The following is a 23,611-nucleotide window of genomic DNA, read 5'->3' on the forward strand; positions in this document are numbered from 1 at the left end:
TAAAAATCTTAATCTCAAAAATTAAAGGATGAAGAATAACAAAGGAAACAAAGAAGAAATGTGATTAGAAAGTAGGATGCAATTGCACAATATATACAAATATTGAGTCATTATACACCATCTGAAACTAAAATCATGTTATGTGTTAACTTAAATAAAAAGTAGGAGGCAAACGACAGATACTTGAAATAATACTCATAAGAAAGTTTTAATGACTGGAGCCTAATAACTTCTCCCTTCACACTGTAGCTCTACGGATGGTCCTATAAGGAAATAGAGTTTCTCTTTCTCAAACTTAGTCATCTCCCACTTCCCAGTATTTTCTTCTACTTATCACTGTAGAAGGAGCAAGACTGGACTAGTCCGGTTTTCTTCCATTCAGTACAGCAGAGTTTCTCAAACTTTATCAAATATTAAATACACTCCAAAGTTTGTTAAAACACAGATTGCTAGGGCCTCCCCAGAGTTTCTGATCCAGCAAGTGGCTCCCAAGAAGTTGTATTTCCAGGTAATTCCCGAAGGATGCTGACACTGCTGGTTGGACTTTGAAAACTACTACAATGAGGCTCCCAGGAAGTTCCATTTACAAGTGCAACCACCGCAATTTCTGTTTAGAAAAGCTAACAATCACAAAAGTTAAAACTATACACAAAAGCAAACTTCTAGGATTCTACAGATATTCCCGTTCAGTCTGCACATATCTGCTTTAGCTGTATTATGAAAAGGGCTCTCCCCACTTGACCACCTACCTAAACAGGTTCAGCCAATCTCCAGCCTCACTGCTATAAAGGGCAGGTTCCAGATGGAGAAATTAGCAATCTTCTGACAGATACCTGAGCCTCCTTCACTTGAGTGGGGAAAATGCCTCCGACATTACTTCAAAGGACATGTCACTTATCTCCCTCAAAGTGGAGCATCATTTATAGGAATGCTTGCATAAACACGGTAAACCTGTAGCATCGGCAGGCAAAATGCAAAGTAATCCAACCTGAATCTCCATTCTCCGCACCTGGAGCACGGAGAGGGCGTGACCGAGCCCCCGGCGCCCACGTGACCGCCGGAAGCCGCGCGCTGCCAAGTCGCGCGATCTGCCGTCATATCAGCTTATGCGTCCAGCCCCCGATTGGCTGGCGGCTTCGGCCGCTGAGAGCGATGGCCTGGCTCCGCCCCCCAGGGCCGTTCCCGTTGGCCGCCGGGGCTGCCCGTTGGATCTGGCAGTCCGGGACCGCGCAGCGGCCGAGTCGGCGGCGGACCATCTCTAGGTAGGGGTGACAGGGAGGCGGGGAACCAGGCGGAATACGCTTGAGCGGGATGGGAGAGAGGAGAGGAAGGGTGGGTGAAGGGAAGGCAGCGAGAGGGTCCCAGGTGGGGGAAGCCGGGAGGGCGCCTGGCGCTTCCCCCACCAAAGCCGCAGGCGGTGGCAGCGCGTCTTCTCGCTGCCGGGCGCTGGGGTCCCCTGGGTGGAACCCGCCGAGGATCCCTTCGCCGGCGCGTAGCCCAGGCTGACGGGTGGCCGGGCTTTCGGAAGACGGGGCTGTGTTAGGGCGAGGGCGGCGCGCGGGGGACGCACGCTGGCCGGGGCTGGCGGGAGGAGGCCGACCCCAGACCTGCTGTGCGGGGGGCTCCGCCCAGCCAGAGGAGGTAGTCAGGGCGCCGGGGGGCTTGGAGGCGAAAGATACCGTGACGGGCGTGAAGAAAAGGAAACGGTTCATGTGGGCTGTTGCGGATCGCTTTCCCAGGAAAAGACTGAACACTGAGCACTAATGCTTTACTCTGCGGCAGATTTCCTTCTGCTCTGGGAGGGATTTGTTTGTTTAAACGGGGCAAAGGAATCAGGGTGAAGACCTGGCCGCTCTCTGTGACCTCCTCGCTATTGCAGTGCATGCCCGGTGACTGCAGCGTAGCATGGGGGGCGACAATCCAGTTTGAAAAGACTGGACGGGAAGGGAAAGAATCTATTACTTTAGCATCGTAAAAGGAAAAATCATGTCTACTAGCATCCCTGTGTAAGAGTAAATTTGGAGGTGTTCTAGGAGAAGAAAAAATTACCACTCAGTAGATAAACATTTCAAACTGGGAGGTTTTTGGTAGCCGGGTATTTTCAGTCCGTACCTTCTGGTAGTTTACCTGTCTTTATGTCACCATGCCTTTTTTTTTTTTTAAGTTTCTAGTGTTAAGCACCTAAAACATAATAAACACATGGTTATTTACAGAGTCTTTTCTAGTCATCATACAATGTAATTAACGTGGGATACTCAGTATTCCCCATCTTGAGAGAGATCTGTAGTAGCCATAGAACAGACTCGGGAATATACATCCTAGTTGTTAACTTGTTACTTAACAAATTTAAATACTCCTGCCCTCAGTTTTGCTATCTATAAAATGGGGGTTATAGAAGTAACTGCCTCATAGGGTTGTTAGAATTAAGTGACTTAAGTACTATACCAAAAGTATTTTGAAGAATACCCAGTTCTCAGTAAATGTTAACTATTTTAATCTATGCTTTTAAAGTAAGACAAAAAGGTACTGGTAGACTCAGTCATTCAAAACCTAATTGTGTTTTGTTGATAACTGTGTTTTAAGAAAAGGGTTGTTTTTTGCAAAGTTAAAATAACATTTAATATCAGCTTCTGTTTCAGTCAGAGGTGCTCAACTTAAGGTCTGTGGAGCCCATGACTTGAGATGTTATAAACCACTTAAAATGATATGTAAAATGATGTGAGTTTGAGGAGTCATTGAGAATTTTAGAATTTAAGAGTTGGAGAGTTGAGATAGTGCTGAAGAGACAGTAGAATTTGTGAAAGTATATGGATTTTGCAACCTCTTCATGTGCTCCAACATTTCTTTACTTGATGACCCTGGGCAGTTTACCTGAATTTTCTGTGCCTACCTTCTTTATTCATAGAATAAAGATGATACTAGTACTTAATTCTTTGGGTTTCCTAAAAGGGTTAAATGAGTTAATATTTATAGTATTTAGTGTATAGTAAACATTGATGATAGATATTACCAATTATTTTTCAAAGAAAAATCAAATGAGACCTTTTTCTGCATTAGGGTAAAGTAACTTTGACTCAGGTTTGACTTAAAGTAAGTTTAGTTCCCACAACAGAAGTAATAATAACCTATTTGTTGACCAGTTTGTATGTGTCAGATGGTGCCAGAACACAATTCCTAATGTAGGTATATAATCTCCACTTTACAGATGTGGGTTTGAATATAAACTTCAAAATTGACTTGCAATTTGAGATCACCTTGTTACTGATTTCAGAAGATTTTATGTTAGACATCAGAAATTACAGCAGTATATTCATGAACACCTAATTATTACATTCAACAACTAGAATTAATTGAAGCCAAAATTCTAAAAACACCTACAACAGGTTGAATTTCACAGTAACTAATCTGCCTCTAGATTGACTGACATACATTTCCTCCTTCTAAGTGCTGGTTTACTATTTTAGCAATTATTTACAGGGAATATACACATTAACACAATTAGCATGGTCTTCAGCTAAAAGCAAAGTCAGAGTTTGTTAGAGTTAAGGACTTAGACCTTATTAAAGTTTTTACTTACACCTGATATTAAAGGAATGGAGAAGGTTCTTGGTTAGTGTTTGAGTTCTTTTTGGCTGCATCGCACTGTTGCTGGTACTGTATTGAATAAGGGCTGTGTGCCACGTAGGTAATATGTAGATTCGTTCATCAGTCCTTGCCAACCTTAAGTGGCATAGCAATATCCTTTTCAGTTGCTAGGTTCTTCTTAATTAAATGTTTTATGTTTTCTGGTATCACTTAGGGTACCTCCCCTCCTGCACTATGTCTCCCTTAATGGCTTCAACTTCAACTACTACTACTACACTCTCTTTTGTACTTTAGATTCATATTTGCCTGTAGTCCGTTGCTTATGTCTAGGAACCCAGTTGAACCACAAGCAGTACAATTAAGAGCTGAACTGAACTCATCATTCCTCACACCTCCCACACCTCCCACACCCAAATCTACTAGCTCCTCCAGTACGCCCTGTTTCAGTTATAAAGACATGGCTACCCACTCCTGCAAGCTAAAATCTCAGTCACCTAACCTTTACTTTCTGATCATGTCTTTTAAGCCCAAATCAAACATTTTCACTATGACGCCTTCTACTGTAAGCTGAGTTAGTTGTATTGTCTTTACCGATTTCATAGAATTTGTATATGTACCTTTATTAAAACACTTGGCCCTATTTATGTAATTGTTTTTGTAGTTGCCTGACTTCTGAGGTGGTTTTAATCTTTGTATGCTCATTACCAAGTATAGTGCTCTGATACTTAGTTATTGAGTGAATTACCAATATATAATGAAGGATATATGTGTCAGTATCTGGCAGCTGGCATTAATCAATCATAATTTTCTTTTTGTGACAAAGCGAGAAGGAAAAATGCTTGCAACCTTTATCACAAACAAGGGGCTAACTGCCCTGATAAATAAAGAGCTTTTAGAATATGATTTTAAGAGACTAAAAACCAGTGGGAAAATGGGCAAAGGATAAAAACGTGATTCACAGAAAAAAATATAAATTATTCTAAATATGTGAATGATGCTCAACCTCATTCATAATAAAAGAAATATAAATTAAATATACACTGAGATATTTCTTTGCGCTCAGATTGGCAAATGTACAAAAAGTTGATGATATTCTCTGTTAGTAAGGTTATAGTGGAATAGACCCTCTCCTACGTTGCTGTGGACTTGTCAGTACAGGTCCTATGGAGAGCAATTTAACATTATCTACCAAAGTTACTAATTCAATTAACCTTTGACCTAACTGTTCCTCTTGTAGAAATTTACCCAATACAGTCATACTGCAGTGATACTGGAGTTTGGGTTCCAGACCATCTCAATAAAGCACATTCAAAATAAAGCAAATACTGCAATAAAGTGAGTTAACTGAATTTTTGGTTTCCCAGGGCATGTAAAAGTTATGTGTCCACTGTACTGTAGCTTATTGAGTATACAGTAGCATTATGTCTAAAAAAGCAATGTACATACCTTAACTTAAAAATATTTCATTGTTAAAAAATGCTAACCATTATCTGAACTTGCAGCGAGTCATAATCTTTTTGTCGGTGAAGGGTCCTGCTTCTATGTTGATGGCTGCTGACTGATCGGGATCTGGTTGCTAAAGATTGGGGTAGCATGGCAATTTTTTAGAATAAGACAATAATGAGGTTTGCCACACTGATTGGCCCTTTTGCATAATCAGTTTCTCTGTAACATGCCATCCTGTTTGATAGCATTTTACCTGCAGTAGAACTTAAAAAATTGGAGTCATTCGTCTCAAACCCTTTTGCTGCTTTATCAACTAAGCTTATGTAATACTCTAAATCTTTTGTTGGCATTTCAACGATCTTCATAACATTCTCACCAGAACAGAATCCATCTCAAGAAATCACTTTCCTTGCTCATGCGTAAGAAACAACTCCTCATCCATAAAACGTTTATGATGAGATATCAGCAATTCACATATATCTTCAGGTTTCACTTCCAATTGTAGCTTTCTTCCTTTTTCTACCATACCTGCAATAACTTCCTCCAATGAAGTCTTGAATCCCTCAGAGTCATGCATGAGAGCTGGAATCAACTGCTTCCAAATTACTGTGAATGTCGATATTTTGACCTCTTCCCATGAGTCATGACTGCCAAATGGCGTCTAGAATGGTGAATCCTTTCCGGAAGATTTCAGTTTTCTTTGCTCGGATCCATCAGAGGAATCACCGTCTATGGCAGCTGAAGCCTTACAAAATGTATTTCTTAACTAGTAAGACTTGAATGTGGAAATTATTTCTTGATAAATGGGCTGCAGAATGGATGTTCTGTGAGCAGGTGTGAAAACAACATTAATCTTGTGCATCTCCATCAAAGCTCTTGGGAGACCAGGTGTGTCGTCAGTCAACAGTAATATTTTGAAAGGAATCCTTTTTTTCTGAGCATTAGGTCTTAACACTGGACTTAAAATATTGTTAACCGTGTTGTGAACAGATTGCTTTTACCCAGGCTTTGTTGTCCCATTTATAGATCAGATTACTGGGAGAGTAGATTTAGCATAAATTTTAGGTTTAGGATTTTCAGAATCATAAATGAGCATTGGCTTTAACTTAAAGTCACTAGCTGTATTCACTCCTAACAAGAGAGTCAGCCTGTCCTTTGAAGCTTCAAAGCAGGTATTAACTTCTCTCCATCTATGAAAGTCTTAGATGGTGTCTTCCAATATAAGGCTGTTTCATCTACACTGAAAATCTGTTGTTTAGTGTAGCCACCTTTATTAATGAGCTTAGCTAGATCTTCTGGATAACTTTGCTGCAATTTCTACAGTAGCATTGCTGATTCACCTTGCACTTTCATGTTGTGGGGATGGCTTCTTCCCTTAAACCTCATGAATCAACCTCTGCTAGCTTCAAACTATTCTACAGCTTCCCCACCTCCCTCAGCTTTCATAGAATTGGACAGAGTTGGGGCCTTGCTCTGGATGAGGCTTTGTCCTAAGGGAATGTGCCTGGTTTGATCTTCCACCTAGACCACTAAAACTTTATCCATACTGGCAATAAGGCTGCCTCACTTTCTTATCATTAATGTGTTCACTGGAGTAGCATTTTCCCATTCCTATCAAGAATGTTAACCTTTTCGTTCACAACTTGGCTAACTGGTGTAAGAGGCCTAGCTTTTGGCCTTTTCGCTTTCTACATGCCTTCCTCACTGAGCTGAGTCCTTTCTAGCTTTTGATTTAAAAAGGGGAGTCATCAAGTTCTTCCTGTCACCTGAACTCTTAGAGGTCATTGTAGGGCTAATTAGCCTAATTTCAGTATTGTTGTGTCTCGAGGAATAGGAAGGCTCAAGGAAGGGAGAGAGGTGGGGGAACAGCCAGTCGGTAGAGCATTCAGAACACACACATTTATTGGTGAAGTTCACTGTCATACGGATGTGGCTTGTGGTACCCCAGAACAATTACAGTAGTAACGTCAAAGATTACTGATCACAGATCACCATAACAAATATAATAATAATGAAAAAGTTTGGAATATTTGGGGGAATTACCAAAATGTAACACAGAAACATGAAGTGAGCAAATGCTGATGGAAAAATGGTGCCGAGAGACTTGATTGACACAGGACTGCCACAAACCTTCAACTTGTAAAAAGTGTGATAAAGCAAAGTACAGTAAAATGAGTTCTGCCTGTGTAAGTTAGTCATTGTAGCACTAAGGAGTGTTACACTGGGAAAAGCAAGTGTTCATACTGCTTGAGTATGAGTTAAATGATAAAAGATCTTGATTTCATAATTGTTTGTAACCAAAAGATGAGAATCTATCCAAAATTTATATGTGGGTTAAATAAACAACAGTGTAGTCACATGAAGAAACATCGGTCTACCGTTCCTTAGCTACCATTTCAAAGTCTGAAAGCCCTGGAAACCAAAAGCTTTTGTAGAGTTTGGCACTCAAACTCACTTGATGACGAAGCCTGACTCAGCGCCTGAGGTACCTGTGTATCTTAATGCAGGCCTACCAGGAGCTCCTACCTCTGCTGTTTATCATACTGTTGTTTTAGGTTTAATTGTATGTGAAAGTAATTAAAAATAGTTAAAGGTAGCCCTTTGAATAACAGAATGAATGGAAATGTCTGTCATTAGTAATAGCACAGAATGCGGAGTTACCGTAGAAGCTTATGTGTGGTGTGTTTGTGGGGGGCCCTACTGAAGAAGATGGTGTGGGAGTGACCACCACACGTGCCTTCATGGAAAGACTGCTGAAGTTCTGCCCTGGCTGTGAGCACCAAGGACTAATGAAAAACAGGAAACCATCATACAGGACAGAAAGTGAAGATCCCAACCATGTTTTGATTCAGTGGATTTGACAATAAGGAAGTAAATAAATGCCACCAGTTGCTTTGTTGAGCATGAGACAAAGTAGAATATATCGTGAAGAACTGCTACTGAAAACAAATGAGTGTTAAGAAGGGAGGATCAGAAATTTAGGAAGCAGCATGGTGAAAAATGCTTGAAAGTGTGGTGAAAATTATTCTGCTGATCATGAAGCAACTAAACAGCCCCCCGACAAATTTGCTTGGGTAATATCCAATGAAAACCTGAGTGTGGAGTAAATTTGCCATGGTGATGAAACAGTTCTGTGTGTACTTTTACTCCTGAAAAACAGTAGACGTAGGATAAGCACCATATTTTTTTTTATTGAAATATCATTGATATACAACCTATATTGGTTTCAAATATACAACACAGTGGTTCAACAGTTACCCATATTATTAAATCCTCACCCCCACTAATACGGTTACTGTTAACATAGTGAAACAGAATCACTATATTGGGAAAAGCACCATATTTTAATACTAAGTAAAAGTTGACTGTTGTGAAAAGTGCCAGTGCTCTAGGTACATGAAAGATAAAGTTGGCAATAAATAGAAAAAGCCAGCATCTGTAGTGTTTGTGTGAGCCTGACAAAATACTTGGGCATCTTTATGTAAAAATCTTCAGGATGTTCAGTGACACCTATACTGGTAGGAGATACTATCTAGGCATGCTAGCCTGAAAGAGTGTTGGAAAATATTAATTATTCCTAGACAATTCTTAAGCATTTTCCTCCTCAACTTTTTCTAAAAGTAATGTATTTAGCATTTAATTCCACTGTGGCTAGAATATAGCCTTTTTCACTAAGGAGTGTTACACTGGGAAAAGCAAGTATTCGTACTGCTTGAGTATGAGTTAAATGCTAAAGGTCTTGTTTTCATAATTGCTAATGCTTGAAATAATGTTGATAAATCAGCAATAGTAGATGCTAACATTTTACCTGACAATGAGGTTTGAAAGTGAACCTGCAGGTAAAAATATTTAGGGATTTTATCACCAGTGAGATGAAGCTTGACTTCATTAATTGTATCATATATTTTAATAGCCAAAACCAGATGAGTCAGAAGACGCTGATTGAAGAAATGCTGAACATTGATCATAATGCTTCTGTTACGCATTTCTTGGGCAATGGGGAAACGGCTGGAAGATTGTTAAACATACTTATGAAGATAGCCATGAGTACATTAATGTTAAAAATAATGGCTATATTGTGAACATTAATGGAAAAGTTGCTGAAGGCACTACGATAGGCAGTTGACCAGCAATTGCTTAGGCAGAAACACATGTTAATGATACAGATGATACTGGTAGAAATCTTTTTAAAAAGCCGTATTGGGTAGTGCATTCTAAATCTAGCTCACCATCAGGGTGCATTTCCAACCAGCCAAACCTGTCTCTTTATCCTCAAGCAACCAGATGTAATGAATATTTATTGCATGTACGTAAATGCGTACATACATGGATATTTAACTTTGGTGTGTATTTAAAAGTTTACTTAATAATTTCCTTTAAAAATAGAATTAATAAAGTATTGATAGTCTGTACCAATTCTATTTTTCATTTTTTAGTTTGTTACTACATATATGGTTACTGTCATACAAATGGACTGTAATAGTTTAGTGTATTTATCCCATTTAATGTGAGTACCATACATTTTCTAAACAAATGTTAATGTGTTTAATAAGCTGGGTGATGTTTGACCTTTGAAAAACATAGCAATTCTGAATTACAAAATATATCTGATGCCAAATGTCTTAAGAAAGAATGGTAGATGTTTACTATAAAAAAGGAGGTGATTTCCAGAATAGCAGAGTAAAAACCTCTGAAAAACTTCTCTATGAAAGCAGCACAACACTGACAGAAGTTACCAAAGTCAACCTTGTTAGAACTCTAGAAATTAAAACTTTACAAGAATCCTAGGAATGTTCTAGAAAAGTGGCTGAATCTCAGTAAGAACAGCAAACTTTGTGGCATTTTAACTTGCCCTTTTTCCATCTGCCTTTCCCCAACCTTGTGGTAGCCTTAAAAACTAACAGCCTTTCAGCTATAGAAACTGTGAAAAACAACATCTAGCAACTATGGAAGATTGTCACTATTTGACCTCTGGCAGTTCCCTGAAAAACTTCATTCTCAAGGTTTGTCCTTTTTTTGACTTGACTTAGAGCTTCCTTAGTGAACAGCCCTATCCCTAGGGTGTTTGTCAAGATAATCAGTGACAATTGGTTAGCATCACAGCTGCTGGAGGTAATGTTACCAGTTGGCCCTAAGAAGAGCCTAATCAAAAAACTTAAAAAGAAACACTGAGAAATGTCAATAGGAGGCTTTGAAAAGCTCTGACATTTTCTTGGGAATCTGACATGATTTTAGTGTGCAGAGCTGTGCATATATACTCAAGAAAGGAGAAGACCCTAATCTGTCCCTTCTGGCTAACCTTGCGTATTTGTGCAAGTAGGAACTGAGGGCTAAATCAGAGTCATAAACTGCCCACAGAAACATTGTAAGTATGGCCCAGTGCACACAAAGGCTGGAAGACTTATTCATTCAAAGCATTTAAGGAAGTCTGTCCAGTCATTAGCAAGCAGAGACTTCAGTAGCTGCACACAACAAAGAATACAGGTGTTACACAATTAGTCTGGGAAGGTCACTTAAATAAGCAGTAACAGGCAACATGAGCCCCTGGGAGAAGCTAAAAAGGAATCTGATTTCCAGAGCTACCACAATATATTATTTTAAAAATTCCATCTGAGACACACAAGAAACAAAAAATTATGAGGCACACAAAGAAACAGGTAAGTATGCCTCCCCCCCCAACACACACATAAAAAACAGTCAATAGAAGCTATGTCTGAGAAAGCACAGGCATTGGACTTACTGGACAAAGACTTTAAACTGGCTACCATAAGTAAGTTCAAAGAACTAATGAACCATGTCTAAATAACTCAATGTACAAGAACAATTTCCCACCAAATATAAAGTATCAATAAAGGGATGGAATTTATTTTTTAAAAACAGAGAACTGAGTAAATATTTAGGACTTGAAAGTATACTAACTGAAGTTAAAATTAATTGGCAGTCTTAAGTGTCTGACTTGAGCTGACAGAACAAAGAGTCTAAGAACTTGAAGATAGGTCAGTTGAGATGTATCCAGTGTGAGGAACAGGAGGAAAGGATGATGAAAAATGAACAGAACCTTAGAGGCTTGGGAGATACAATCAAGAATATCAACAAGCACAGTGGGACTCCCAGAAGGAACAGAGAGAGAAATGAGCAAAAAAGATTATTTTAAGAAATAGTGGCCCAAAGCTCCTCAAATTTGATGAAAAACATTAACCTATGCATCCAAGAAGCTCAACAGTAATGGGGTATGGAGTTTCTTTTGGGATGATGAAAATGTTCTGAACTTGGATAGTCATGATTACACAACTTTGAGAATATGCTAAAAACTCCTGAATTATACTCTAAAATGGTGAATTTTATGGTATGTGAACTGTATCTCAATAAAGCTATTTAATTAAAAACAAAAAAGGAGGATGTTCTTTATAGAGAGATGGAAAGATCACCAAGAGAAATTGCTAAAAAGATAAAGAAAGGAATATCACAATATAGAAAACATGCAACTTTTTGTAAGAAAGGAGGGAGATAAAAATCTGTAGCTTGACCTTAGATTAAAAAACATTGTAAGGCTTTGTGGGGCACTAATAGTTACCCAGAGGGCTGGAAATGAAATGATAATTGTGGTGTATGGAGACATTCTGCAAGAGAGACTGTATGTATCAACTATCATTTTAAACTATGTATTTTTTTAAGACTAAATCCCTGTGAGGATTTAGTGGGGAATCTAGTGGGAGAACTAGGCCACAAATAAGTAAGTAAGTATACATATTAAAATTCTTCCTTTCAATCTTATTTCATAAGTTGATATTTATTTACATGGCCCAATATGTAGGAGAAAAAAAAATACCTGGTTGTCTAATGTGAGTAGGCAATTTCTGGACTGATTTTTCTGTTGCTGTTGTTTAGAAGTTTCCGTCATAAATGAGAGATGCTTTAGAATGCTAGGCACATTTTCCTCCACAAACAATGCAATGAAGAACGAGGGAGTAGGTCATAAATTATAGATTAAAATGGTCAGCTCACAAAAGCTGACTATAGTGTTGCTGAACTATATGACAGGACCATGAATACAGAACAGACCCATGTATTGAACTGACTAATGTTTTTCAAAAGTTGATGCATCTGAAACAGGAGGTGGCAAACTTTTCCTGTAAAAAGCTGGGTAGTAAATGTCTTAGATTTTGTGAGACGTACTGTCTCTATTGCAATGACTGAACCCTGTCTTTGTAGTAGAGAAGCAGCCATAGACAATATAAAAGCATCTGGACATAGCTGTGTTCCAATAAAACGTTTTAACAGAAACAGACTCTCGGTGTGGCCTATGGGCCACAGTCTGCCATCTTCCGATCTAGAATGTTGACTGGAAGAGAGGAATAAATGTATTCTAGTGCTTAACACCAAGAATACGTCTCCCTTTGTTCTGTCAATGGAATAGCTTTTTTTGTCTGTCACAAGAACATAGTCCCTGACTTCTCTCGTTGTGGTAACAGTAGAGATACTTTTTGGGGAATTCATTTTAACTCTTAGCCCTGAAGCAAAAATCGCTGAAACTGTGAGTCCTTTTAGGAGAGAGAAGCTGAACTTGTAGCTGAAGGAGTAAAGCATTTGCCTGAGTACTTCGTGCCCTGTGTTCCTCATCCCACTACTTGCCATGTTGCTATAGGACTTAGTAGAGAAGAACACTAAGATCTCGACTTTTGCCATTGCTAGCTTGACCTTAGCGAAAAAACTTCCTGGGCAAAGTTTCCCTGAGTTTTGGTGTTCCCCTGTAAAATATGAAGAGATTGGACCAGAGATGATATTTATAATCCCTTTTGGTTGTAAAGGTGGCATTTAGGGGATTCTTGTAGCAGCATACTTAATACTGCAGATGGTTATTAAAGCAGGAACTTAACGTACAGTTCTGAAAAATTTTTGCCTCAAGAAATGTCATGGTGGGTAATTGTTGCACATGTTTATCTTTTAGGGACTAAGATGGATCTTGTACTCAATGCTGCAGATTATTATTTTTTTACACCATACATATATCCAGCTACATGGCCAGAGGATGATACCTTCCGACAAACTATTAGTCTCCTGATCGTGACAAATCTTGGTGCTTATATCCTGTATTTCTTCTTTGCAACACTGAACTATTATTTTGTCTTTGATCACTCTTTAACGAAACATCCACAATTTTTAAAGGTAAGTGAGTTTTTTAAACCTACTTTTTAACTACTGTTACAGTGAAAATAACAATATATACTAGTGAGATTTTTCAGGTTGTAACCATTAAATAAAGTTTTTGAGACCAGTCCAGAATGGGTTAGATATTTTTGGTAAGGTTAATCCTTTCTCTCCTTCCCTTAATTTAAACAAATGAATGAATTCCTTTTTTTGTAACTCTAAGCCTGGTATCTTGCTATGTACATAGACTAGAATTTCTTTGCTAATAGTGATGAATAACTAAACACACACATTACTTGTTTTAATGCTTGATTTTCATAGACCGAAATATGTTTATACTACATATATTTTTCCTTGAACTAGATAGTGGATTCAAATTCAGTAGGTTTTTTTAGGTTTACAGTCATTTTTCTATTTCAGTTACTTGCATTTGTCAGTTACTCCAACAGACTGGAAAACAGAGTTGGGGATGGAAGTTAATTATGAAAGAAATAATTATTCCATAAATAGAAATCTAGGATGCAGGTTTTGAAAAAAGTTTCAGAATCTAAAATATTTATTACATTTATTCGGTACAAAAGAAGTGTTTTTGTGCACCTTAACAACAGTTTGGAGGTAAGCTCCTTTGTGTAAAACAGATTTTGAAAATCCAGTCCAGAACAATTCTATGCTAGTTTAGTTTAACAGAGATTTTGTGATTTTTAAGTATTGGCACTTTTCATTTTCAGAATCAAGTCTATCGAGAGATTACATACACTATCCAGTCACTGCCATGGATGAGTATTCCTACTGTCTCATTGTTCCTGCTAGAGTTGAAAGGTTACAGCAAATTATATGATGGCATAGAGTTCCCAGGTGGTAAGTAAATAATATGAGTGTCAGGCACAGGTTGGCTTCTTCAAAGAACCAAATCTGCCTCTAATGTTTTTCATGTTCTACTTTTATGCATTCTTGCCCCATATGTGCATTTCTTTAATTTTATCTTTCAATTTTAAAGTCTTTATTGTAGATGAAATTGTACCTCAGGGAAGATGGTTGTGAGCAGAGATAGGCCATTGCAGTAGTTTCCTATTAACCTTTATTGAGTTCAAACTTTAAAAAAAAGAAAGAAAAACTCACTTAGTACGTGATGACTATAGAAAAATCAGAAAATACAGATTTTTAAAAATCCTTTATCCTGCTACCTAGAAACTGACTCTTTTGATATATACCCTTCCACTTTTCTATGTCTGTATACCTCATTATTTATGTACAAAAATGAAACCCTACTGTGCATACTGGTTGGGACTGTTTTTTTTTTTCTTAGCAATATATGTGCCCATATTTTCATGTCTGTAAATACTGACATTATGTAGTATACTATGGTATTGTACTATATAGATATCCATAGTTTATTTAAATGACCTCTAATTTTTAGACCTTCAGAGTATTCTTTGTTTAGTTATAAACAGTCCTGCAGTGACTCAGTTTTTGTGAAATTCTGAAATTATTTCATCAAGATACATTTCTGGTATCTAGTTTTAGAAAGTAAGAATAATAGTTAACATTTATTAAATATGAATATGTGCCCACTACAGTTCTAAGCTTTTCACATAAATCACACCATTTACTCTACATCAATTCTCTGAAGTAGGTACTATTATTATGCTGCTTTTATAATTGAGTACATTAAGTGTGCAGAGTGTCAATCCCTTGCCTAAATCACTCAACAAATAGGTGGTAGGACTGGAACCCAGGCTTGCTGGCACCAGCACAACTGCTCTGTAGGTAAGAGGTTAGTTATTTAAAGGAGGGAACAAAAATTTTATATTAGAATGATGACTTGGCAAGGCCTTGAAAAGTGGATTGGGTCAGGAGTAAAAGTATAAGGAGAGGGCGTTCTAGGCATGTGGGGCACAATGACTAAAGGTACAGAGGTAAGACTTTGAAGATTCTGGGGGGCAGTGAGAGAGTGAACCAGCCTCAGCACAGGAACCGTGAGGGGGGAAAGGTCAGAAAGGACTGGGGTATGGAGTCAATGCTCTGCCTGAGGTTTCCAGTGGAAAATAAAATTCTAAACAGTCTTTATTGTGAAGATTAATATGAAGGAAGAATAGTGTTACTTATGCACTAATGCCATTTATGATTAAGCAGCATTATTCCCAGAGATTTAAATAATAAAGATGTCTCAGGATATACTTTTGTTGTCTCATAAATATCTTGATAGTTTAATTAAGAAGTAATTTAGGTGGGAACTTCAACTTTTTGTGAGAGGGAAATGAGCAGATTCCAGAGACTCAAGGGAGATTAATTTATAATGTACTGAATTAGCCAAAATAGATAGTTTATAGTGTTTTGAGTCTAGGATCCTGTTTTGCCTACTTAGGTGGACATATAAGAAGCAAACTGACCTTGGAAGCCGAATCTTGATTCTGCTGTTCTCTCTTCTAGGCTGGTTCCTCCTCATTATCAGTGTGCTGTCCTTCCTCTTTTTCACTGACATGCTGATCTACTGGATTCACAGAGGCCTTCATCATAAACTTGTTTATAAGGTAGAGTCATTTCTAGGGGAAAGAGAAAATATGTGCATTTCAGCAGTGTATGTTTGTAAATTCTGTTCTCTATTTCCAAGAATTTTCTCTAACTTAACTAGACACCTCCATTGTTATGACAGGTCCCAGATACATGTTGTTTGTATTCTTCTCTATGGTCTGGAAGGGCTGTGTTAAAAATTTTACTGTTTTGGGGTGAAGAAGGAGGGCACTTTTTTATAGTGATTTTTTGCTGACTTCCAAAGGATTTTTTACTGAGGTCATTTCCACCCCATGAGTAGGAAAAGCTAAGCTGAATGTCATGCTGGTTAAGTTTGTGGTGCTAATGGGTGTCCTTTTCCTCTGTAGCGCATACACAAACCTCATCATCTCTGGAAGATCCCTACTCCATTTGCAAGTCATGCTTTTCACCCTGTGGATGGCTTCCTTCAGAGCCTGCCTTACCACATATATCCCTTTATCTTTCCATTACACAAGGGGGTTTACTTAGGTTTGTACGTCTTGGTCAACATCTGGACAATTTCCATTCATGACGGTGATTTTCGTGTTCCTCAAATCTTAAGGCCATTTATTAATGGCTCAGCTCATCACACAGACCACCACATGTTCTTTGACTATAACTATGGGCAGTATTTCACATTGTGGGATAGGATTGGAGGCTCATTCAAAAATCCTTCCTCCTTTGAGGGGAAGGGACCACTTAGTTATGTGAAGAAGATGACAGAAGAAGAATGCAACAGCCTTGCAGAAAACAGTTGTAAAAATGAAAAGTTTCTCAATGGAGAGTTTACAAAGAGTGAGTAGATTATTGACCAGTTATTCAATATTATTAATAAGGAAAAATAATCTGTATACATTCAGCCAAGAGACATAGCAAGTAAGTGGTGTCACTTGAAAATCAGCATTGTGGGTACCGCTGAGGAATGATCATGATGGCAGATCAAGGGGTGCTGCTGCGCACCTCAACCCCATGCCTAAAATACTAGGTTTTAGTCTAAGGAACAAATTGTGTCTTTCTAGCCAGCAGATCTGTAATTTGTATCACCTCAACAATAATTTTTGCAAAGATAGAGAATAAATTATTGAGAGGACTACAAGAGGTTATGTCCTTCTGCCTTAATCCACCCATATTCATTAAGAAAAATTCACTGGGCTTAATAATACCAACACTAAATCACTAACAAAGAGATACTAATATAAAGATGGCTCCTTGTTTCAGGAATGCTGAACTCTTTAAGTGTCGGGATGATATGACAATTTGTGGTAACCTTGTTCAAGTGGAAACATCAGTGTAAAAATAATTCTAAAGAACATATTAGATATACAAATGACCTAATCAATAGCAGATGTAATCATATTACCTTCTACACATAAGAAGCTTATTCCTTGGGGACATTGTCAAATACTACATTTTTCTGATGAATAAATACATTTGAATTTTAAAAACTATTGATACTACCATGATTTAACCCAGATCTAGTATTATTTAAAGATTTTGATGGTTATTGTTTTAAGCTGTTATTTAATAAGTATAGAGTTATGTGAATCTGAATATACTTAGGGAAATTTGATGCCCAAGTAATATATTTGACACTACTGATTTTTTAATTAAATTGATGCACTGCACTTTCAATATGTTTAAAAGTTACAATCTTATAATTTTCTATAAAAGGAAATAACTACCAAATATTTAAGCTTATCACTGAGGATTAGTTTTGAAACCTCATTTTCCCATCTCTCCTTTGACTTTTCCCCACTTCCTCTGCAAAGAGATTTAACAGATGCTCTCATAAAGAAATGTTGGGTGTTGTAACAGCTATATTGGAAAGATAAGGTTTGCAAAGGCATTCTATAAGCTATTTATGTGAAATCAATAAAAGTTGATTATTGCTATTATTAAACTGTATCAGTTAAATATTGTAACAGCACAGAGTATTCTTTATACTAATTTTGTGTCAGTTTGAAACCAGAAATATGGATTGTCGAAACTGTTTTAGAATGTCCCCAAATGACCGATGTCGAGAGGAGAGAGAGAGAAAGGGGTATCACGTTATTCTGATGTTTTGGGTGTTTATTAGAGTTTTGGCAAGAGCCCAATCATAAAATGCGATGCTCGGGATCCAGATGCAAATGTCTCTTCCTCCTTGAGTTGCTGCTGCAGGGCTGTCTCACTTCCACCTGCTAGTGGGCAGTTCGCGCTCTGTAACTCGTCCGTGCAGCAGCGTGCTTTTCGCTCATTCCCCACCTCCTGTCCCCAGTACTCCACTTTGCCTGAGAAACAGAAGGAAAGTAAGGAGAAGTAAACTTTGTTTCTGACAATAGTGGCAGCTAGTATTGGGCTTTTACTCTTGATCAGGCACCGTTAGAAGTCCTTGACATGAGGAAACTGGGACCCAGTTCCACAACTTTTATTCCAAGGTTATTCTCTCTCACGTGAGGTCCAGTGTGCTTGGTTCTGGTCCATGGGCAGCTGTTCACAGTCATTCTGAGATTCAAGCTCCTTCTGTCTTGGGGCTCTGCCTCCCTGCCAGTCTGCAGTCTTCTTTGCTGAAGGAACACATAGGGGAAGAGGGAAAAGTGCACATGGGAAGTTGTTACGGGTCAAGCCTAGAAGCTCTGCCTGTGTTCCTTTGCCAGAACTCAGTCATGTGCCCACGTAACTGAAAGCGATTGTGGGAAGTACGTCTAACTGTGTGTCTTGGACACGGTAACCAGTTTCTTTCTTGAACAGTTGGCCAGGTGGCTGTACCCATGTAGTTATTCCCCTCTTCTTGAGGGTCCCAATAAAGGTATTAAAGAGATGAATGAGCTCAAAAGTATTTCCGCTTATCCATGCACTGGTTGTCTTAGTGTCCTTAACTCTGTAACTCCAGTTATGAGAGTGGAAGTTTCCTGTAAATTCTTATCACTGTGTAGCTAATAGAAAAGAAAGGACATAAGTTATGGAGAGAGGGAAGCTTCCTCAGAGGTGTTAGGAAGAATCAAACTAGTCTCTGCCCTCCCATCCTCTTTGTTAAATTCTACTGGTGTTAAGCAGCATTATGTTAAGTAGTCCTAACATGACTGTGAGTGCTACCACTGTATCCTCCTGTTCTCCATTAGAGGAATTCAGAGAACATTCATGGGAATGAGGACCCATATTCCTCCCCTCAGGAATATCAAGTGGAAGATTACCTTGACTTTGAAACCTTTTATAGTTAGAGGACATAAAGAGAAAAACACTTTTTGGTAGAAATTGGGTAACGGATAGAGGTGATACAAGAACCATTTCAAAAACCCTAGAGACTTTTACTGAATATTTGTCTCCCTCTTTGCCTCTGTCCTGGTCTATCTGTCTGAATGCTGGCTTCCCACTTCTCATCTCCCTGTATCCTGTCTCTTTTTCCTACCATCTTCCAGAAGTCAGGGATGGATCTGAGTGCATTATGACTTCCGTTTTTGATATGTTGAGTTTATACAGCAATGATATCTGGGAGGAAGGTGGAAAGTAGGGAGACAAATCCAACAATAAAAATTTGAGATTAACCCAGATAGAAGAAAAGTTTGAGACCATGAGATCGATTGCCAAGGGGAGCATGGACAGCTATCCAAAGAAACAGACCAACTTAAGGGCAAAGGAACTTCTCTCATCTTTCTACCTTCTTCAAACTCAAAACACTTGACTGGAAGCCTTATATCAGCACCTCCTGCTTTCTGTCATCTATCATTGTCATGGGTCCCCATTTATTCTAGACCCCAAATTCCTCCAAAGTAAAGACCATGTGTGGGTCATCATTGTATTAAATCATGTCTTCTTACAGAACATGCTTGAGGTTCAATAAATACTTTGCTGAAGGAATTAGTGAAATGGTGGAAATGTTATTCTCTTCAGTGAACATTTAATAATCCTCTAGGCGCCAAACACTGCACTAGGTACAAATGTTTACTCTGCAGACTCTTAAACTCTGTCTTGAGCCAACAATTCGCTTCTCACTTACTCATTAGCTGACATTTGCTGAGTGCCTCGGGAGAGTCAGAAAGGGAAGTAAAGAGGACTCAAAGATAGACCCCACAACAAGGAGAGACTATTTTTTGTTTTCACTCGGTCATGCCTTCCCCTGGAAGCAAAACCCACCAGTACCCTGGATTCTGACCACGGAGGAAGCAGCAACGCGAGCATCGATTAGAGGGTTGAATGGATCTGTGTGGCATTATTCCCTAACACTGTGCTCTGAATACAAAAAAAAATCCTCAAAACCATGGATTGACTACACTAAGAAATGACAAACCTAGAAGGATATTCAGTAACTTCAGATGGAAGGTAATTCATCTCAGGAATTAGAGAGACTGAGAACTTGAAACTCTTTGGAATCCTGGCTTTGCCACTTGCAGATTACATGACCTTGGTTTCTCCATCTGTAAATTGATGAAAATACTGCCTACTTAATAAAATTAAATAGGCTAGAAACATTCAGTTAAATGCCAGAGAGGCTATTATTCATGTAAATCGTGTTTAATGTTCCTTCTTTCTAAGTTCAATGATTGTTTTCATTTCGCCTAAGAAAGGCCCTGCATAGAAATCAGTTGTAGGTAGAAAAAAGCCTGGATACTCTCGCCTTCAAATTGGAGGGTGAAAGGTGTGAGGTGGGCTAGAGACAAAGGGTACAAAGGAAAATCATGTAAGTAAAGCTCAAACTGCTACATTGTTTACTGTATATTTTCTCCATAAGAGTTGAAAGATTCTTAAGTTAGTTGTAGCTAAATAATTGTATTTTAAAAGGGCATTAGTATAAACAATAAGGCCAGTCTACAAAATTTTGAGGGGAAAGTAAAAAACAACTTTCCTGAAAGGTAAAATAAATATATTAAGAGAAGCAAGAAGTATTTTGTAAACCATATTGTCAACAAGCCTTCCTGTTAAGGCAGGCTTTTGGCATTGAAAGAAAAATATTAAATACTTGTTTTACTCAATATTTGCTTTATTAAAATACATTTGAAACATAGTTTTTCTTAAATCTTTAAGTTCAACTTGGAATGTTGCAACTGAGTAAGAAAGTTGGCATCTCTGTCTCCATATTGTATCCGTCTCCTTTGCTGCTTAATCTTTGGGTCAAAAAGCTTTTCAGCTCTGGAGCCCTGCACGTAGGCTGTTCATCACCAACAGGGAATTTTGTTCATGACTTGATTGATGCAGCCAGCCCTTTACCTGAAACTCGCCTCCACTGAGTAGATGAAGAAGTATGGACAAAAAGAGGTATGATGGCTGGGTTGTCAAGGACCTATGGGAACATCATGACCTGAAGCATGTCAACAAAATCACTGGCGTCAACCAGCTGAGGACAGGAATTTCATAGCCCCCCTCAGACTCTTGCTGACGTCCAGGTGTTTGAGGTCAATCATCACCTCCTGTTCTCAACCCCTTCTGCTCCCCCACTCCCTAACATAAAAGAAGTTTGAAATTAACCCTGAGTGAAGATGGTGCTTTGGGACACTGGTCTGCCACCTTCTCAGTCTGCTGGCTTTCCAAATAAAGTCGCTTCCCTTGTGCCAATACCTTGGCTCTTGACTTATTGGTGTATCGTGTGGTGAATGGTATGAGGTTGAACTTGGTAACAGCCTTATTAAAAGACAAGTACAGTAAAATTTATATAAAAATAACAAACTACATTTTCATTTTCTTGATTAATAACTCATAAATATGACCTATCATATTCCCCTAAATATTTAACACCATTTACATATTGATTAACCATACTTCCTTACACATTTGATAAGAGATTTAATGTATTTGGTTCATTCCCCCAAAGAGGCGGACTTGTGTACTTGACAGATTTTTCTAGACCCCTTGACAACTCATGATTCAAATATAAACATACTTAAGCACAAAATAGCATAATGATACCAAGTTAGTCACTCAACTTAAAAAAATTCCTACTATAGGTTTTATTCACTTGTATCAATTTGTTATGTCTTCCTCTATTTTGAGATTATAATTTTACTCACTAAGCCTTTTACTTAAATGAACACATGGCCCCTTGACATGTGCTTCCAAAGAAACAAACAGGAACCTAGAAATTAGTGCACATTCCAGTTTTTGACAGCAATTATGACTTGTCTGCCCTATCATTAGGATTTTTTCTTTTAATTTAATGGAGGTAAAATTTACATACAATAAAAGGTGCCTATTTTAACTATACAGTTCAGTGAAGTTTGACAGATGTGTACACCATATAATCACTCCATCAAGGTATAGGATATCTTCACAAAGTCTTACCCATCTCCCTTTGCAATCTCTCCCCAGCCCCAGGTAACCACTAATCTACTTGCCGTCACTGGTCACTAATTTTGCCTGTTAAGGGATTTCATATGAATTGAATCAAATAGTGTGCTCTTCTGTTTTGTTTCCTTAGCTTACCATGTTTTGAGATTCAGTCTAGCTGAAAGTATCAATTTTATTGATCTTTTTTGAAGAACCAAATTTGGATTTGTTGATTTTTCTCTAGTGCTTGTCTTCAATTTCACAAATTTTGCCCTTTTGATTTCCTTTTATTTTGGGCTTAAGTTGATCTATTTTTTTTCTCCTAACTTCTTAAGGTAGAAGCTCAGATAATTGATTTAATTTTTTTCCTTTATAAATGTAAAAACATTTAAAGCCACAAAACTTCATCTAAAGCCTGCTGTGGCTGCAAAACACATGTTGTGTTTTATATTTGACATTTCATGTTTGAACATTTCAGTTCAAAGATACTTTTATTTCAATGATATTTCTTTCACCAGTGGTGTGGTGAGCTTGTATTATGCCAACTTAGCTGAGCCAGAACTGTGTTTTCCAGAATTACTTTCCTGTGTAGCTCTAGGCTAGCATGGCTACCCGTCACTTGGGTGAGATTTGGAAGGTGGACGTGGAGCAGCAGCCATCTTTCTTTCACGGCGGGAAGATGGACCTGCCTATGAAACACTGTTGCTGCTCACTCAGTGTTTCTTACCTGCTGGCTCAGCCAGTTGACCTGAGGTAGCATCTGGGCCCCTCTCTGATCCCCGTCAGCTTTTCTAAATTCTGGGCCTGATGTGTGTGTAACTCCATGATGAAGGGCTCCAGCCTCTCACCTGCGGTGAGAGAATGACAGGTGCCAGTCTGCAGTGAGCTCCGGCTCAACGTGCCAAGTTCAGGGCTGTCCTTGCCACCTGCTCATGCCCACCTGTTGGGGTCCAGGGCTTGCTGTTGAGGTCTTGGGGCGACGCGAAGAGCAAAGAAGGAGGTGGGAGTTGTCATGGAGGGTGCTCAAAAGAAGCCACTTTATTCTGCATAAAGCTGTACTTTCTATGCTGCTATAGTGCTAATTCATGGTTACACAAGTATTGAAGACGTGCATGCGTGTGGCCTCCATGGCCAGGTGTCTGGCCTTCAAGGCCCTTATCTAGCTCGTTACTCATGGATACAACAGGTGTTTTCAAGGTTTCTCATGGCCAGACATACCCGGGGACAGCTGACCTTACAGAACAGTAGGGAAAGTGTGGAGGGGGTGAGGCTTCCCTACGCCACCCAACATTCATCTTCTCTTCCTGACTTCCTGATCTGCAGACTTCAGATTCCAAAACTAAACACAGAAACAATCACCTCATACAGACTATAACCAGCTTTCACAGTCACTTATGGTCACATCCTTGCTTCTCAGAGGGAAACATTGATAAAGAATTTGGCAATGAGGGTCAGAACCTTAATGAGTTCTCTGAATTAGTCCTGTGTTATCTGCAATTGATTCCCTGATTTTATTTGATTTAAAGACATTAATGACCTTTTCTCCAATATTAAAGGGGACATTGGAAATCCATGAAATGCAGTAGCAAACCAGTTACTTAAATAATCACCTATAGATACCTGTAACTAAGTGCCTATGGAAGGCAAGGCTTTGGAGGACCAA

The 23,611-nt window shown here is 38.6% G+C and overlaps 1 protein-coding gene across 1 annotated transcript; it reads left to right on the forward strand.

Annotated features, from left to right (window-relative positions):
• Positions 1-1,114: 1,114 nt before the first annotated feature.
• On the forward strand, positions 1,115-21,240 carry SC5D (sterol-C5-desaturase). Its single transcript, XM_036887624.2, has 5 exons — positions 1,115-1,262; positions 12,980-13,197; positions 13,908-14,037; positions 15,610-15,710; positions 16,059-21,240. Exons 2-5 carry the CDS (start codon positions 12,988-12,990, stop codon positions 16,512-16,514), a joined length of 897 nt encoding a protein of 298 aa, XP_036743519.1. The 5' UTR covers positions 1,115-1,262; positions 12,980-12,987; the 3' UTR covers positions 16,515-21,240.
• Positions 21,241-23,611: the final 2,371 nt, after the last annotated feature.

The sequence above is a fragment of the Manis pentadactyla genome, chromosome 13 (assembly GCF_030020395.1).
Source record: "Manis pentadactyla isolate mManPen7 chromosome 13, mManPen7.hap1, whole genome shotgun sequence".
Taxonomy (NCBI): Eukaryota; Metazoa; Chordata; class Mammalia; order Pholidota; family Manidae; genus Manis; species Manis pentadactyla.